The sequence below is a fragment of the Microcaecilia unicolor genome, chromosome 5 (assembly GCF_901765095.1).
Source record: "Microcaecilia unicolor chromosome 5, aMicUni1.1, whole genome shotgun sequence".
Lineage (NCBI taxonomy): Eukaryota > Metazoa > Chordata > Amphibia > Gymnophiona > Siphonopidae > Microcaecilia > Microcaecilia unicolor.
Genome location: NC_044035.1, coordinates 248,785,882 through 248,802,378, shown reverse-complemented (window position 1 = coordinate 248,802,378; position 16,497 = coordinate 248,785,882). Strand labels below are relative to the sequence as shown.

At 44.0% G+C, this 16,497-nt stretch overlaps 1 protein-coding gene across 1 annotated transcript in view; it reads left to right on the top strand.

Annotated features, from left to right (window-relative positions):
• Positions 1-10,214, top strand: part of DUSP27 (dual specificity phosphatase 27, atypical) — a 51,895-nt gene extending 41,681 nt beyond the window's left edge. The window contains exon 6 of the mRNA XM_030203957.1: positions 5,423-10,214. Within this exon, the coding sequence (XP_030059817.1) occupies positions 5,423-8,148 (2,726 nt within the window). The 3' untranslated portion in view covers positions 8,149-10,214. The remainder of the gene's footprint in view (positions 1-5,422) is intronic.
• Positions 10,215-16,497: the final 6,283 nt, after the last annotated feature.

The following is a 16,497-nucleotide window of genomic DNA, read 5'->3' as shown; positions in this document are numbered from 1 at the left end:
GAGGAAAAAAAAGTGTTGGACATGGAAGTGGAAGAAAAGGAGGGAAAGCTGAAAGGGGAAATGTTGGAACATGGCATTTGGAGAGATGCTGTAGGGGGGGGGGGGGGGAGAGTGAGATGTTAGACCAGGGGCTCAAGGCAGGGAGAGGGAGAAAAGTTGGACATGAAGGTGGAGGAGAGGAAAGGAAAGGAGAGATGCACAAGCGGGGGAGGGGAGAGAGGTATGATGGCTCTGGGGAGAGAAGATGGACAATGGATGGTAGGGAAGAGAGAGGGGAAAATGCTGAACAATGGGGGAGGAGAGAGATGGGACAGGAAGATGCTGGTGGTGGGAGGTAAAATGGATGGAGATATCAGGCTACGAGGGTGAGGATGAGAGAAAGAGGGAACAGATGCTGGGCTGGAAGGGTGGAGGGAGGGAGACTGGGAATGGTGGAAAGTATGGGGGAGAGGCCCAGGGAGTGGAGATGGCAAGAAAATAAATGAGAGAACAGTGATTACAGGGGTAGAAATATGGTAATGGTGCATAGATTGAAGATGGAAAGGAATGATAGGTTGGGAAAGAGAAAGATGGGGAATGGGAGAGCTAGTGGGTGAAAGGAAATGGAAATATGATAGATATCTGAAAAGTAAAAAGAAGGAAAAGATTTAGAAAGAGGATGAAATTTCAGTGTACAGAGGCAGAAAAGAAAAAAGAAAGAAAGGAAAGAGCTAAAATGGAAAGATCAATATTTCAGAGGCAGGTGTAGTAAGGAAATGAAATGACAGGAGAAAAAAGACAAATGGACAGCCGCTTGAAGAATTAGCAGAAGACAGACAGAAAGAGAAATTGGAAACAACATGATGGAAAATAAAATGTCCAGACAATAAAGGTAGAAAAATCATTTTATTTTTAATGTTTTAATTGAAATATGTTAGCTTTGGGAAATGTGCATAGTGGATGTCTTTTTATCGTGTTAAGTAGAAAAGGAAATGCACTTTTGTTTTTGTTTTTTCTCCAGTGTTGCAGTGCATGCTGAGGTTCCCAGTTCAATTTTGTCTATATATTTTTATTTCTAATTTGTGATCCCTTGTTCTGTAATTTGTGAGGGTCTGTCAGTGTGACTGTAACAGCAGATGAAGAGATTGGAGAGGAGAGGGAATTGGGGGAGGGGCTTCTTTTCTGCTCTGGTCACCAGCATGGTTAACAGCAGCCCTGACCCTTGCTTTAGCTAGTGGGGATCCCCAAGCCCTACCAGCTGGGGATCCCCTCTGAAGCTGGCAAGAGCTGCCCCCCACCAAGCCCGGCAGATGGGGGCAGCATCCTGGAGCCACTGACAACTAAGCGTGTATGGGGTGCTGGCATCAGTGGCTCGAGGATTTGCTGCTGCCTGCCGGGCTTGGCGGAGAGGAGCCCCGACCATCTCTAGTGGAGGTCCCCAGCTGACAGAGATTGGGGATCCCCATCAGCTAAAGTATTTATATTTTGAGTTGGGAAGTGTGGGGGGAGAGAGATAATTTTGTGCCCACTCACTTTGTGCTCAGGCCCACCCAAAATTGGTTGTCTGGCTACGCCACTGCTTCCCAATAAGTTCCCCAAGGCCCCAGAAAGCATGAAATTAAAGATTATAGAATAATTTGTGTTTTTATTAGTAGGGATGGCAGCCAAAAAAATGTTGCCCAGTCTTTTCCCAATAGAGAGCACAATTGTGCACTATCAGTAAAAAGTGTGCACTCATTAAGAAGAATACACTCTCTTCAAGAAGAGTGTGCACTAGTGGCATAGCCAGACTGCCAATTTTGGGTGGGCCTGAACCCAAAGTGGGTGGGCACAAAATTTTCTCTCTTCCCCCCCCCCCCCCCCCCCCCCTAGCAAAATTTTGTCACACTCAGATGCATTTGTCACACAGGGTAAAGTGCTGCTTTTCAGTGCATCCGATTTCAGACCATTTATTTAATAGCCTAATCCTTTTCAGTGAGCTTTCAGAGGCCAAAACCTCCTGCCTCAGGTCAGTATAATGCTCTCCTGACCTAAGGAAGTATTGGTCTCTGAAACTTTATTAACACCATATTACTTTATCATAAATTAAAAATAAAATTATTTTCTTTACCTTTGTTGTATGGCCATTTACTTTTTCTCATTGTGTTGCTCCCATTCTCTAGATTCTGCTTTCCTTCGTTTTCGCTTAACTCTTCTGCCAGGGTTTCCTGGCCATTTGTCATTTTTCTCTCCTTTTTCTTTGCTTTCTTCAATATTTTTCTGCCTCTCTCTGTGTCCAGATTTAATTCATTCTTACTATCCATTCTTTAATTTCCTTCATCTACTTATGGCTTTTCATCTTTTTCTCACCCTTGTTCTCCCCATGCCCCTTCCTCTTATTCTCCAATCTTTCACTACTCCCCTTTTCCATGTAGCAGCTCTCCTCTTTCTCTCCCCATCCTTCCAGCGTCTCCCCTCTCTCTCCCCATCCTTCCAATAGTCTCCCCTCTTTCTTTCTGCATCCTTCCATCCAGTGTCATCTCTTTCTCCCTACCCTTCCATCCAGCGTCTTCCTTCTTTCTCTCCCCATCCTTCCACTCATCTACCCTCTCTCCTGATCCTTCCATCTAATGTCTCTCTCCCTCCTTCTAACCAGTGTCTATCTCTCTACCCTTTTCTGTTCAGTGTCCCTTCTCTCTCCACATCCTTCCAGTCTCTCCCCTTTCTCTCTGCATCCTTTCATCCATCTCCCCTCTTTCTCTCCCCATCCTTCCATTTTCCCTCTTTCTCTCCCCATCCTTTAAAAAGATTTTAAATGCTCCCAGGTTTCGACCTAATTCATGTTTAATGTGGGATATAAATGTCATAAATAAGTAAATAAATAAATAAATAGATAGACACGCTGAATGTTGAGCACCTGATTCTCATAACATGATGTCTGTTTTAGTGGCCCTTTACCAGGAGAAAAAAAATCTCTGCACGAATATAATAACCTGCCCCTCCAAATGACACACTGATTAAGATTTATAACAGACTACTTCCTCTGTGTACATCCGTATGCTGCACAAGCTGGAATGTTTGAAAATATAAATGAGATTAAAAATAAAAATGCTACCAACAATAAAGAAGAACAACGTGGGATGAAGCAGCTATCGGTTTGCTTTGTGTTGAGCGAACGCAGAACGACCCCTGCACGAGGAAGGGGAAACACAGATTAACCTAAGTGGCTTCAACTATTGACGTCACTTCATCTCCTGTTCTCAATGAATCCTCTTTGCCGGTAGGTGAGCTTAATGACGAGAACAAATGTTTTAAAAAAAGCGCGGCACCTTAAGCAGCCTCGAAGTATTGGCTGCTGGCTCTGCAGGCTCCTCCCGTCTCTTACGTCACTGCCCCTGTTTCGCTCCAGGGGCAGTGACTTAAGAGACGGGAGGAGCCTGCAGAGCCAGCAGCCAATGCTTCGAGGCTGCCTGCGGTGCCGCGCTTTTTTTAAAAACATTTTTTCTCGTCGTTAGCCGTTGGGGCTCAGCTCAGTCAGCTGAGCGCTTCTTCTTTTTGTAGCGCCGGCCCTGCTGCTCAACAGGAAAAGCAGCAGTGGCCGGCAAAGGGAGCTGGGGCTGGCGCTGGCCTGGAAGAAAAGTGGGTGGGCGGGCTGGAGCTGAAATTGGGTGGGCCTGGGCCCACCCAGGCCCACCCGTAGCTATGCCCCTGGTGTGCACTATTATTGGTGAATGACATTTTATCACAAACAACAGCCCAGCTCTAGTATTTATCATCCTCCAAATGGTTTGTCAAAATGCTGTAACACAGAGCTTATTGTTGGCCTAGGGGAAAACATATATCACACCCTTAGTCCTGATGGTTCCATGATACCATCCAATCAATATAATTGGTCACAGAATAATGAAGAGGACTAAATTTTCCTGGAGAAACCTGCAGTGTATGTTCTTCTTTGCTGCCATATGAACATGTAAAATACAGGAAACAAAGGAACTCAGTGGCAGTATCATCCCTGACAGCAGAGAGAGCTGTTCAACCTGTAGGCCATTGCCTCTTCACTTGTGAGGAAATGATGAAATGAATATTACACTCGGTAAAATTTAGACAATTTGGCTATGAACTCTACAGTATTTACGATAGATCAGAAACTATCTGCATCTGTAGTAGTATCAGTGCGTTTTTTCTAGCGAAAAAGGTGCCGGTACTGAAACGCCAGGCCACCCTTCAGGAATGGGGTGATCACTGAGAGACCCACCTCACAATAGCCAGGCCCCCTGCAACCAGTGACAAGGCAGAATTGGTGAGCACAGCCTGAGATCTTTCATTAAAACTTGGGGACCATGGGTCAATTTTAGCAGACAATGGAAAAGGTGCCAGTACTCAGTACTCCCAAGTACCCCCTCAAAAAAAGCCCTGAGTAATACTGTTATGGATATGTGGAGCCCCATTCGAAACCAACGTAGAGATTGGAATTAAGATGTCCAGGTTGGGACATGCCAGTGCAGAGCCTTGTCTAAAATACCAGGAGTGCGTGTGTATGTGCCAGTTCGTGCAGTGGAAACAGCCATTTTATAAATGAATGGCATGGCCCAGCAGCTTCCACATATAGCTGCCCCATTTTCCAACTGTACACATTTAAGTGCTGCCAATTAAGTGGCGAGGCCACATTTTGTAATCTGGTTTCAGTTTGAAGGTGAACGTAAACAACTGGGGATTAAGAAGAATGACCCCCTTAATTCCTCATGCAAAGCCCTGGCTGCAACCAGGGCTTTTGTAAAACCTATGCGTGCCTTTCAGCTGGTGTAAAAACCGATGTGGACATTTTTGCCCATACACATGTATTCCTTTTCTAAAATAAGCATAACTTATGCACATATCTGCCACACAAGTTAGGTGGCTTTTTATGAAATTCCCTCTTTATGCTTATATAAAAAATTGTTTTTGAAGAAGGTATATGGGTTTAGATTTTCAAGGTTAATCAGCTCCAATTTGCCTAGATTATCAGTTAGCATGGACAGAAAGATTTCTTGTGGTTTAAGCAGCTCTCGTATCACCTACAATTTTTTGGGCAACAATCTCATAGCAGTTTTTATTTATTTATTACAATATTTGATATACCACTATTTTAAAAATAATATCACAGTGGTTTGATATAAAGTTTGTCAGAACTGCATGCAAAGTTGATCTAATACAAGGTGTCCTGGATCATGATCAGTCAAGGCTGCAATGAGACAGCAGTGACTGAAGCAACACGCCATGATCTGCCCTTGACCTTATGTAATGCTGAATATACCTCATCAGACCTATCATATATGATATGGCGTCAGAAACAACTATTAAAAAAGGGTTGGCCCTATAACATAGTCACAATAGTGTAGGAAACCTGTATTTGAATATCCTTTCTGTTGAGAGCTATTTTTGGACATAGCTGACTCTTCATTTATTTTTATTTTTTTAATTGCAGGCAAAGTCTTGGTGAGCAGTGAAATGGGAATCAGTAGATCAGCTGTACTGGTTGCCGCTTACCTAATGATATTTCATCACATGCCTATCCTGGAAGCGTTAATGGCAATCCGGAAAAAACGTGCCATTTGCCCAAATGATGGCTTCCTTAAGCAGCTACGAGAACTAAATGAGAAACTACTAGAGGAGCGTGAAGATTTTGATAAGAATAGCAGCATGGATGATGGCTCTGTCATCGAAGCCAAATCCCATTCCATCATGATGGAAGAGAGGGATTCAGGGAGCATTGTGGGAGCCAAAGTGCACTCAATCATGGTAGAAGAGGAAGACACGACAAGCAATATGGGGAGCTTAATGAGCTCCATGGCAAAGTCAAGTGTGATTTCCAAACAACCCACTCTCATTGATGAAGATGAAGAGGAAAGGCTGTATGAAGAATGGAGGAAAAAGCAGGGACTGCCACCACGGGAATTACCAAACAAAGATGAGGGAGAAAAATGCCTGATGCTTCAAGACCAAGATGATATTCACCAGATGATCCAAGAATGGCAACATCGAAATGAGAAATACCGAGCGTTAGGGCCAGAGGAAGATGGAGATTCTGTCATGGATGGGATGAGATATTGTCCAAGTCAGTTCAGTGATATAGAGAGTGTGAGCAGCTTAGATATTCAGACACTGAGAGAACAACTGAAAGCCAGTGGCATCAACAAAGCATTCAGAAATCGCACTGATTCTGTGTCTACAGAGAACAGCATGTGGAGCAAAAGGCTTCAGGAAATTGAAAAGGAAGCTGCTAAGAAGTATCATTCCAAAAATAAAAGTGAAGATGATGACTCTGAAACTGAAAGAAGGATGAGAGAAGAAGATGAAGAAAGTGTGTTCTCAGAGACCAGCTCTTTCTATAACTTCTGCAAGAAGAATAAGGACAAACTTACCCCACTGGAAAGGTGGAGAATCAAAAGAATCCAATTTGGATTTCACAAAAAAGACTCACAATCCACTGAAGCATCCAATACAGAAGAAAGTGGTGAGCAACAAGAAAGAGAAGAGAAAGATCCATCAGATGCAAACCTGACAGCTTACCAAGCCTGGAAGATAAAACACCAGCAAAAGACAGGTAGCCAAAATAAAGATGAGATTGTGGAGCTGATCAAGGGTGAAGACACTGCCTCAGCTAAAAGAAAACAAAGGCGAGCAGAGATACTTGAACGTTCTAAGCAGACCTTGGAGGAGAGTCAGTCATTGTGCAACTGGGAGACTGAAAGTGCCATGAGTGGAAGCATTCCTTTGTCTGCATTTTGGCCCATACCACCTGGAGCAAGGAGCACTGGAGATTCAGCTTCTGTGCTGAGTATGCAAAGCAACAGATCATCTGTACCGCAACAAAGCACTCTAGGTTTTTCCCAATTGCCAACACCACCTTTGCCAAACCTTGCAGTAGGACCTGGTGATTTAGTTTCTCTGACTAGTATTCAGAACTGGATTGCCAATATGGTCAGTGAAACCATTGCTCAAAAGCAGAATGAGATAATGATGGCATCCCATGCACCATCTGTTTTAAGTACTAGTACCAAGTCTCTTGAGCTTGGCAGAAACACAGAGAATGACAAGGTTTCTCTCATCAGTTTGCAGAATGGTTTACCCCTTGGTAATTCAATGGTACAACCACGAGACATGAGAAATATAGATACCCAATCTGCCATGTCTTGCGACAGCTCATTTAGTTTGAAAACAGAGGAGTCCAACTCAAGGAGGAAGGTTGCTCAAACCAGTAAGCCTCTGTACAGCCTCTTTCAGGATGACATTGATCTAACTAAACTCAATCGAAAAGAGAAGGAGGCAAAAATAGAATTGAGTGAGAGAATGGATAAATACAAGATGGAAAAAATTACCACTGACAACAAACGCAGCACCCTATTTAAAAAGAAAAAAGCCAGGGATGATGAAGAGGAAGAAGATTTCAAAAGTGTTGGAAACAAAAGTTACAGGTCTTCCTGTAACCAGGAATATGACACTCCCCACACAGCCTCTGCATTTTCAGGACATTTTGCCAACACTGGAACTTTGAGTTTGGAGGTAGAGAGTAATGTTAACAAATGGCTTAGTGGCCTAAAAAATGAAGAACAGAAACCAACACAAGATTGGAAGGAGAATGGTGGTGAAAAGTACACAAGACGACCATGCACTTGGACAGAGATAAACACCGAGGCCTCCAATAATAAATTCTCCAGATCCCAAGCAGAACAATTCAACAATAGAGGTGATATACTTAAGACAACATCAAGATTTTCATCAACATCCACAGGAGAAGATAAAGAGAAGTATTGTTTTACGAAGTCTAAAGTCAGTGAGATTAAAGGTTCCCAAGGAGAGAGCTCAGAACCTTTTTTGGGGGGAATAGAATCAGGTGGTAATCCTGTAATCTCTGAACCAGCACCAAATCGGACTAGAACTTATCACTTTGAAGAGTTACCCAATCCAGATTCATCAGAACTTGGAGCAAAGAGAAAGTTTAACCAAAGATTTACAACATCTGAAGAGGACAAAGATAAGGATGAATCAAATAGAAGCGAGGAAGGAAAGTATACATTAGGTAGATGGGCTCAGTACAAAAAAAGCACTGATGAGGGAAAAGAAATGGATGATGATGAAATTATTGCTGCTTGGAGAAGTCGTCAAGAAGAAACTAAAACAAAGCTCCTGAGAAGAAGAAAGGAGGAGTAGTAGGATTAAGTCTGTAAAAAAAAATGACATAATATGGAGAGAAGGACAGCTCTTTCACGGTTCATAATTCAATTAGTCTAAAAAAATGTATCCATCTCCCCAGCTTAATCATCAGTGTTACAAATATTTAGCATGTTCACACAATGGAGCCACTTTTTCTGGTGTCCCGCAAAACCAAAACATAAGCTCAGGAAATGTTAAGACTTCCCAAGGAGAATATGTAGAAATAAGGGCCAAACAAGTTATTTGGTAATGCCTTTTTATTGGACTAATAATACATCAGTGACTAGCTTTCAAGAGCTAAGCTCTCATCACCATAAAAAACATAGAACATGATGGCAAAAGGACCATACAGCATATCTACCTGTATGGTCTGTTCATCCTCACCAATTATTCAACTCTACAATCATTTCCTTTCCCTCAAAGATTCTTTGTGTGCTTGTCCCATGCTTTCTTAAATTCAGATGCTGTCATCCTCTTCACCACTTCCATTGGGAGCCTGTTTTATGCATATTTTCTTAGAAAACTAAGTCTATCCCGTTCACCCTCATCCAATGGACCCTTCATTCCAGAGTCTCCTTTCCACTGAAAGAGGCTTGCCTCCTGTACATTCATACCTTGAAGGTATTTAAATATCTCTATCATATTTTCTCATCTCACACTGCCTCCAGGATATGCCTATTTAATATTTGTAAATCTATTCCTCATATATTTTATGATGAAGATAATTGACCATTTTAGTAGCCAGCCTCAAGAGTAGCGTTATCCAGTTCATATCACCAAAGAGGATAACTCCAAAGCTAGTCACAAATGTATTGCATTGGTGCAGTAAAAAAGTTATCAAGTGGCCTAACGTGGCAACCACAATTCTTTGCAATAAGAACAGTGAAATAGCCATGAAGTCCCGTTTTGCCTAGTTTGTCTAGGTTAGAAAAGGAATCAAGTTGGGACATGCACAGTTTCCAGGGTATTTTTAAAAAGGTTCACTGAATGTAAAGCCTTTTGTAAAATATGTATAAGGACATGCAGGAGTACATGTGTATTTGCCAGCACATACAGCAGGAACTTTCATTTTAGAAGAAAAAAAAAAGCACATGCAGAAAAAGAGCAGCTTAACTCAGCTGTTATGCGTGTAAGTGTCATTTTACAAAACTATATAGGACAAATTTTAAACCTCTACAGGTCTATATTCAGTACTAGTTAACCAGGTATGACAGGCTCCCACCTGGTTCATTAGTGTTGACTGTGTCCCCACAGGATATTCATTGGATCATAACTGGCTAGTGCTGCTCTGCTGAATATCCTGTCTGACCACAGTGACACTACCCGGTTAGTGCTGGGGTTGAACCAGGAGTTACACGAGTACTGCCAATATTCTGGACAGGGGCCAGCACTGAATTTCCAGGTCTAATTCTGGTGGTGGCCGCCAGTGTTTAAAGAAACACTCACGGCCACCAGCTGAATATTGCCCTCGCCCTAATTTGAGGGGAGTTAGAGTAATTTTTAAGGCCAGAGAGATAAGTACAATTACCCCCTCACTCCTTCAAACTGCACATCTACATGAGCAGTTAGCTCATACTTCCACACAATTCGCAACAGATATAAATGCTGGCAGAGAAATATTTTAAATATGCGTATATTCCCCTTGTAAAATGGGAAAGCCATGTTTATTTTAGAGGTCCAGACATACCACACCTCCTTAAAATCTGTCTGTGTGGCGGATATACACATGAAAGTAGGACCTTAACTAAAATCACTACTTATACCTGTATGCCCATTTACACATGTAAATGCCACAGAGCCCTTCTACAGTGATTTCCTGAAGTTGTAATCCGAACAGTACATGAGGACAATTTTATATCAGGAAAACATGATTTCATAGAACTAGCCAAAATTATGCCTTGTGCCTCCTCTATTCCATTGTATTCTGCCTTACCTCACACTTTCACTTCGGTTTCTACTGTGCAACATTCTATGTGAGTCTTGTTATACTTTCTCACTGATGACTTGGCTGAGGGATTTATTTTTATTGGCTGAAGACCCTACAATAAATCCAGTGCACAGAATTGTAAAAATCGGTTGTGTTCATGTTCATCTTCTCCAGTTCTCCCTGACCTAGTAGCCTTTGTTTTCCCTGCCTCTCCCAATAACAGCACCATCACGTACATTATCCTGAAAAACAGTGTTTCTAGGTCTCCTGCAGTGGCATGTTTATTTTAGGTGTGTGTGTTAGGTATGCACCTCCTGTCTTAAATTCATCTTCCTCCAGTCTTCGTCCGGGCAGCAGCAGTAGCACTCATAGGCACTTTCTCTGTGAACCATCCTACCCCTTCTGACACAACTTCCTGTTTTGTGAAGGGTGGGACAGTTCACAGAAAAAGTCCCAGTGCAGGCAGATGCAGGCTATGAGTACCGCTGCTGCTGCCCGGGCAAAACCTAGAGTACAGTGGGTGATTTTAAGATACCTGGGTGATAAAGGCGGGGGGGGGGGGGGGGGGGGGGGGGGGGGCAAGGGGCGCACTTCCTGTTAAAATTTTCTGTCTATACCACTGGTCTCCTGATTCATTAATTCTGACTGTCTGATGTTCTTTCCCTTATATAATACCATACTCTTTTGCTTGTACTGAACGGTGATTACTTGGAGTGCCCTGTTCCTCAGTAAAACTGGAAACAAAAAATTACATTGGGGTCAATGTCCAGCCAGTGGTGTTATTCCTGGATAGTCAGTGCCGGTGAGCACTTAACTGCCTAAGCACCACCACATAAAGGGCCCCTTTTACCAAGCTGTGGCAAAAGGGTGTTTTTGATGTGCGCTGAGGCCCCCTTTTACCACAGCGGGTAAAAGGTAAGTCTTTCTTTTTTTCAGGAAATGGCTGTCCGGCAAGTGCACTTGCTGCGCAGCCATTTCGGGGGGGGGGGGGGGGGGAGCCCTTACCGCCACCCATTGAGGAGGTGGTAAGGGCTCCTGTGCTAACCCGGCGGTAACTGCCCACTGCAGCAGTGCCCGATTTACGCCAGGTACACACCGGCACTATGAATATTTTTGTAGCACCGGATATGATGCACGCTGGGGGTGGGAACTACCACCGGGCTGCTGCGGTAGCCCGGCAATATTTCAAAAATAGGACCGACTTTTATGCGGTCTGATACAACTGCTAAACTTAGGCGGTTAAGTGCTGAATATCAACACTTAACCGCATAAGTTCCAACTCTGCCCCTGGATCACCACAAAATAGCTGCTTCTGAGTATAGTGGTGTGTGGTGATACTCAGCAGCACTAACCAGTTAAGTGCCTCAAAATATCAATGGATTGCCCCAAACAAGGAATTTAACTAGCCAGAAGCCATTTCTGGCTGGTTAAATTACTTTGAATATCGATCCCATTATATCGAATTTGACTTTAAGTAGGGAGAATTGAGGATTACTGGGTATTTTTTAAAACTGGAACCAATGCTGGAATCTAGTGTCATGAGCCTTGGTTCACAACTACCTGTTTCTCCCCCCTCCCTGTTTTATATCCCCTTCCACACCCAATGCCCCAGTTTGTTGTAAGGAGGTGTCCTGGTTATGGAGTGGTCCATCACTGGATTCATATCCCAGGGCTCACACAGAACATTTGTTTCTTCCTGGTCTTCTTCCTACTCTACTCATAGCACACACACTGTTCTCCAAGGGAGCAGGCTCTCTCTGGTGGGGAATGAACTTCCCCTTAAGTCCCTGGCATACAAGTCCCTCAAAAGGATAAATCAGATATGGATACTGGGTGGTCCAACTGTCTTCACTGAACTTAACTGCAAAATAAATGCCGCTTTGTGCTAGTCTTTCTACCTTGAGGTTATACAGCATTCAATAAACTTCGTAAAATAAACACAGCAGTACTCCACACTCTTCCTCTGTATCTATGATCCCCTTTAGTGATATTTGGGGGAATAGTTGTCAGCACAGGTTACCCTTAAGATTGTGTTATTTAGCACAGATCCCAATTTATGTAATGAGACCTACATACTAATAACTGGGGTTAACAGTAAAATAACATGTCTTAATGGTATCCCACATTGATAGCTCCCACCCTTTAGTCTTTTGGGTAACAGGCCTTCTTCATTCTGTGGCAAAATTATTCCCTTCTGAGTCAAACACACAGTCTCTCTTTTCAGGGATCCACTTCCTAACAGAGTCTTCTAAAGAGCAATAATCTTGTATACTGTACCTCCTCTGGAATTCAGCTCCTGAGTGGGTCCCATCAGACTGAAGGCCAATCTTCCTTCCACTCCTTGAACAAACAGCAAGCAGAGAGCTGGGTAAAATCTCTGTCCTGTCACATTCATTTCACACCAAACACAACTGGAAAGGTCAAGGGAATCTTCACACAAGACACACCTCACATAGTACTTCTCCTAACTACATACAAAACCACCACACCACATATTCTCTGGGGGGGGGGGGGTCCCTGACTTATAAAAGGGCAGGCAGTACCACTGCAGCCATAGATACTGTAACCAGATGGTCAGTGGCGTTCCTAGGGCGGCTGACACCCGAGGAGGATCGCCGATGCCCCCCCCCCCGGCGAAACGACACCCCCCGGGTGCATTTTTACCTGCTGGAGGGGTGCCGCGCGCCTGTCGGCTTCGCTCGTTCCATGCTCCCTCTGCCCCGGAAGTAACTTGTTCCGGGGCAGAGGGAGCACGGAACGAGCGGCTCCGACAGGCGCGTGGCACCCCCCCAGCGGCATGCACCCGGGGCGGACCGCACCCACTGCCCCCCCCTAGGAACGCCACTGCAGATGGTATACACCCCCTCTCTACTTTGACTTGGTATAGTCCTGTAGGCAAGAACATACAGGATTACTGAGGGTCCTACAAGGATCCTTACACTGGGGGCCAGACACCAGGACTCCTAGAATTATGGACTATGATCTGTCCGTGATGTTTAACATTAAGCCAAGACTGTGATTCCCTCCCACCAGCATTCTCCTCCCCCCCCCCCCCCCCCTCAACATTTAGGTGCCTATTGTGTAAAGCAGAATTGTCTAACCTCAGTCCTCAAGGGCTGCAATCCAGTCAGGTTTCCAGGATTTTCCCAATTAATATGCATGAGATCTATTTGCATACACTGCCTCCATTGTATGCAAATAGATTTCATGCATATTCATTGAGGAAATCATGAAAACCTGACCTGGTGAGGGCCGAGGTTGGACACCCCTAATCTAAAGGCAAGTAGGTGCTTGCTTTCATTTATAGAATACTAGTGTAACAGATTAAATAAGTGCCTATAATTTAGGCATGAGCACTTACCCTCAAACTCTATAAAAGCTGCTAAAAATTGCACACACAAATTTAGGGGCATGCCCAATTTGCACATGCAACTGAATAAGAGCCAATTAGCACCAATAATTGAGATCTTAACAAGCAATCGTTGGTGCTGATTGGAATGAATTAAATTTACATGCATACATTTTATGCACAAGTCCAAAAAGGGGGCACGGCCTGGCAGGGTCATGGGTGGATCAGGGGCATTCCTTTAATTTAAGTGCACTGTTGTAGAATTAAGGGGATCTGCACCTAATTTAGGTCGGGGATTTGAGTCAAAGTTTTGTTGGTGTAAATGTTCACACCTAAATGCAGTTGCTGTTTCTGGCCATTTTCCGACATAAATCGGGAGATGGCCGGCGATCTCGGAAAAGCGGCCAAATCGGTATAATTGAAAGCCGCTTTTTTGGCAACATCACCGCATTCCCATCACGTCACCAGCCAAAGTTCAAAGGGGCGTGTCATGGTGAAGCGAAGGCGGGACATGGGCGGGCATGGGCATGGCTATCAGATGGCCGGCTTTCGGCGATAATGTAAAAAAAAAACCCGACGATACAAAGTATATCGCCGGGTTTACTTGGTCCTTTTATTTTCACGACCAAGCCTCAAAAAGGTGCCCCAAATGACCAGATGACCACTGGAGGGAATGGGGGATGACCTCCCCATACTCCCCCAGTGGTCACCAACCCCCTCCCATAATAAAAAAAATAAAACTAAAAACCTTTTTTGCCAGCCTCAAATGCAGTACCCACCTCCATGACAGCAGAATGTGTTGTATCCTCCGACGGCCTTTCCCTGGTTGCGATGTGGCTCTCGGGTGAGTGTGACACCTTTTCTGTTAGGTGCCCTGCAGAGTCACATCAGCAATGCATTGTGGTGGGTGTAGGGTACTGGGCTCTAATCCCATGGTGCTTTCCCCCCTGCTAACTGGGTCAGAGTGTGCCCTGTTTTGTTTCCGGTAGTTCATGAGGTAGTGGCCATTTTTGTAAGCCAGTTTTAGATCCCTTTCATGTGTCACCCACGTTAGAGAACGTTATTACCGTGAATGTGGGCATTGTACACCATTCTGCCAGCTCTGACCTACTGCTAATCTCAGTACCAGGGAGACTCTTTGCCAGTGGGGCACAACCTCTGATCTGCAGTTAACTGTGAGTAAATGTGCTTACTCAAATCAAGGACTTTTTCAAAGAGATTAGTTTTCAGGTGTCAACTGGTGTGCCAAGGTTATACAGCAGCAACAAGTCCTAGAGGCCTGCATGTATGCATGTCCCTGGAGCACTTTTAGTGGGTACCGCAGTGCACTTAAAGCAGGCGGACCCAGGCCCATCCCCCCCTACCTGTAACACTTGTGCTGGTAATGGAAGCCCTCCAAAACCCACTGTGCTCACATGTAGTTGCCCCCTTCACCCCTAAGAGCTTTGGTAGCGTTGTACATTTGTGGGTAGTGTATTGGGGGGGGGGTTTGGGGGGCTCAGCCCCCATAGTAAGGGAGCTATGCATGTGGGAGGTTTTTCTGAAGTCCACCGCACTGATCCCTAGGGTGCCCATTTGATGTCCTGGCATGTCAGGGGGACCAGTGCGCTACAAATGCTGGCTCCTCCCATGACCAAATGCCTTAGATTTCGCTGTGTTGGAGATGGCCTGCATTTTTTTCCATTATCGCTGAAAAACAAACCCGGCCATTTCAAACCCGGCGAACTCCAAGGCATTTGGCCGGGCTAAACCGTATTATTGAAAAAAAAAGATGGCTGGCCATCTTTTTCAATAATACGGTTCCGGCCAGCTGTAGCGCCGCCGCCAAATAGATCGCTGGCGATCTATTTGGCCGGCGACGTTCGATTATGCCCCTCCACGTCAACATCGTCACTAAACTCCTGGCTGTTGCCTATTATAAACCTAATCAAAAATCCCCAAAACCACCGGTAACAATAATAATATTTAAAAAGAAACGGTGGAAATAAAGACAAAAACCAAAATCTTATCTAAATCTTATTAAGATTTTGGTTTGATTTTATCTTCCCAGTTTGTTTTTTGTTTTGCCTATTTTAGGCAATTTAAATTATGTTTTGTATTTGAATTCACAACCTGCCTAGCAGATGATGAAGGTAATTTATTATTATTCATCTCTATCTGGTCTTCATTTAAATGGAACTGGGCTATGTTAGCCTATGCCACAACCTCCATATTGGGACATTTTAAGATCAGTATTTTTCCAGTATCTTTTGAAGATACATTACTCCAAACCATGTGCTCCTAAGTGACCATTAGCTTTCCTCCATAATCTAGTTTAAAAGCAGCTTGTTTCTACCCTGGTTAAGGTACAGCCTGCCTTTTTGAAATAGGCTTCCCCCTTCCCCAAAGTGTTGCCCAGTTCATAAAATAACCTAATGCTCTCTTCCCTGAATCATCATCTCAGCCACACATTGAGCCTAATAGGGGATTGCTGGTCAAACCTTCCAGTGCAATGGAAGCTGCTAAACTAATAATAACATTTCTCCCATTATCAGGAAACTTCTTCTGTAATGGGTCCCTTACAAAAGATGCTCCTCTTACCAATCTACCAACACATAAGGCTCCTGGTAAAACTTATATTAAAGGCCGTCATTCCCTTAGCTCCTTCTGACACTGCTTCCTCAGATCGGGTTGCCTACATGTTTTCTCAGACCAAAAAAGCAGACACCATGCAGTACCAACATGCTCCAAGGCTGCAGACAGAAGAATCACATGCAATCTGGGCTAAATGATGTTTCAGTGTCTATTAGGAAAGTTGCTTTTCCTTTCTTACCCCAACTGCAATGGCTCCTCCAAGTGCAAGCAGTCTGATGAAATACAAGTTTGTAATGGAGAGCTGCCACTGAGAGACCTCTCTGGGGATACAGAGAGCGGCATTCAAATCTTCCTTTACAGTTTCTCGTCCTAAGCAAAGGTATTGAAGCAAAGATTAAACAGCACTTTTCTCAGGAGCAGAGTATAGCAGAGTATCCCATGTTGCCATATGGGATTTCCTCTCCATGATTAAACATTTGCATAGAAAACAAGGGAG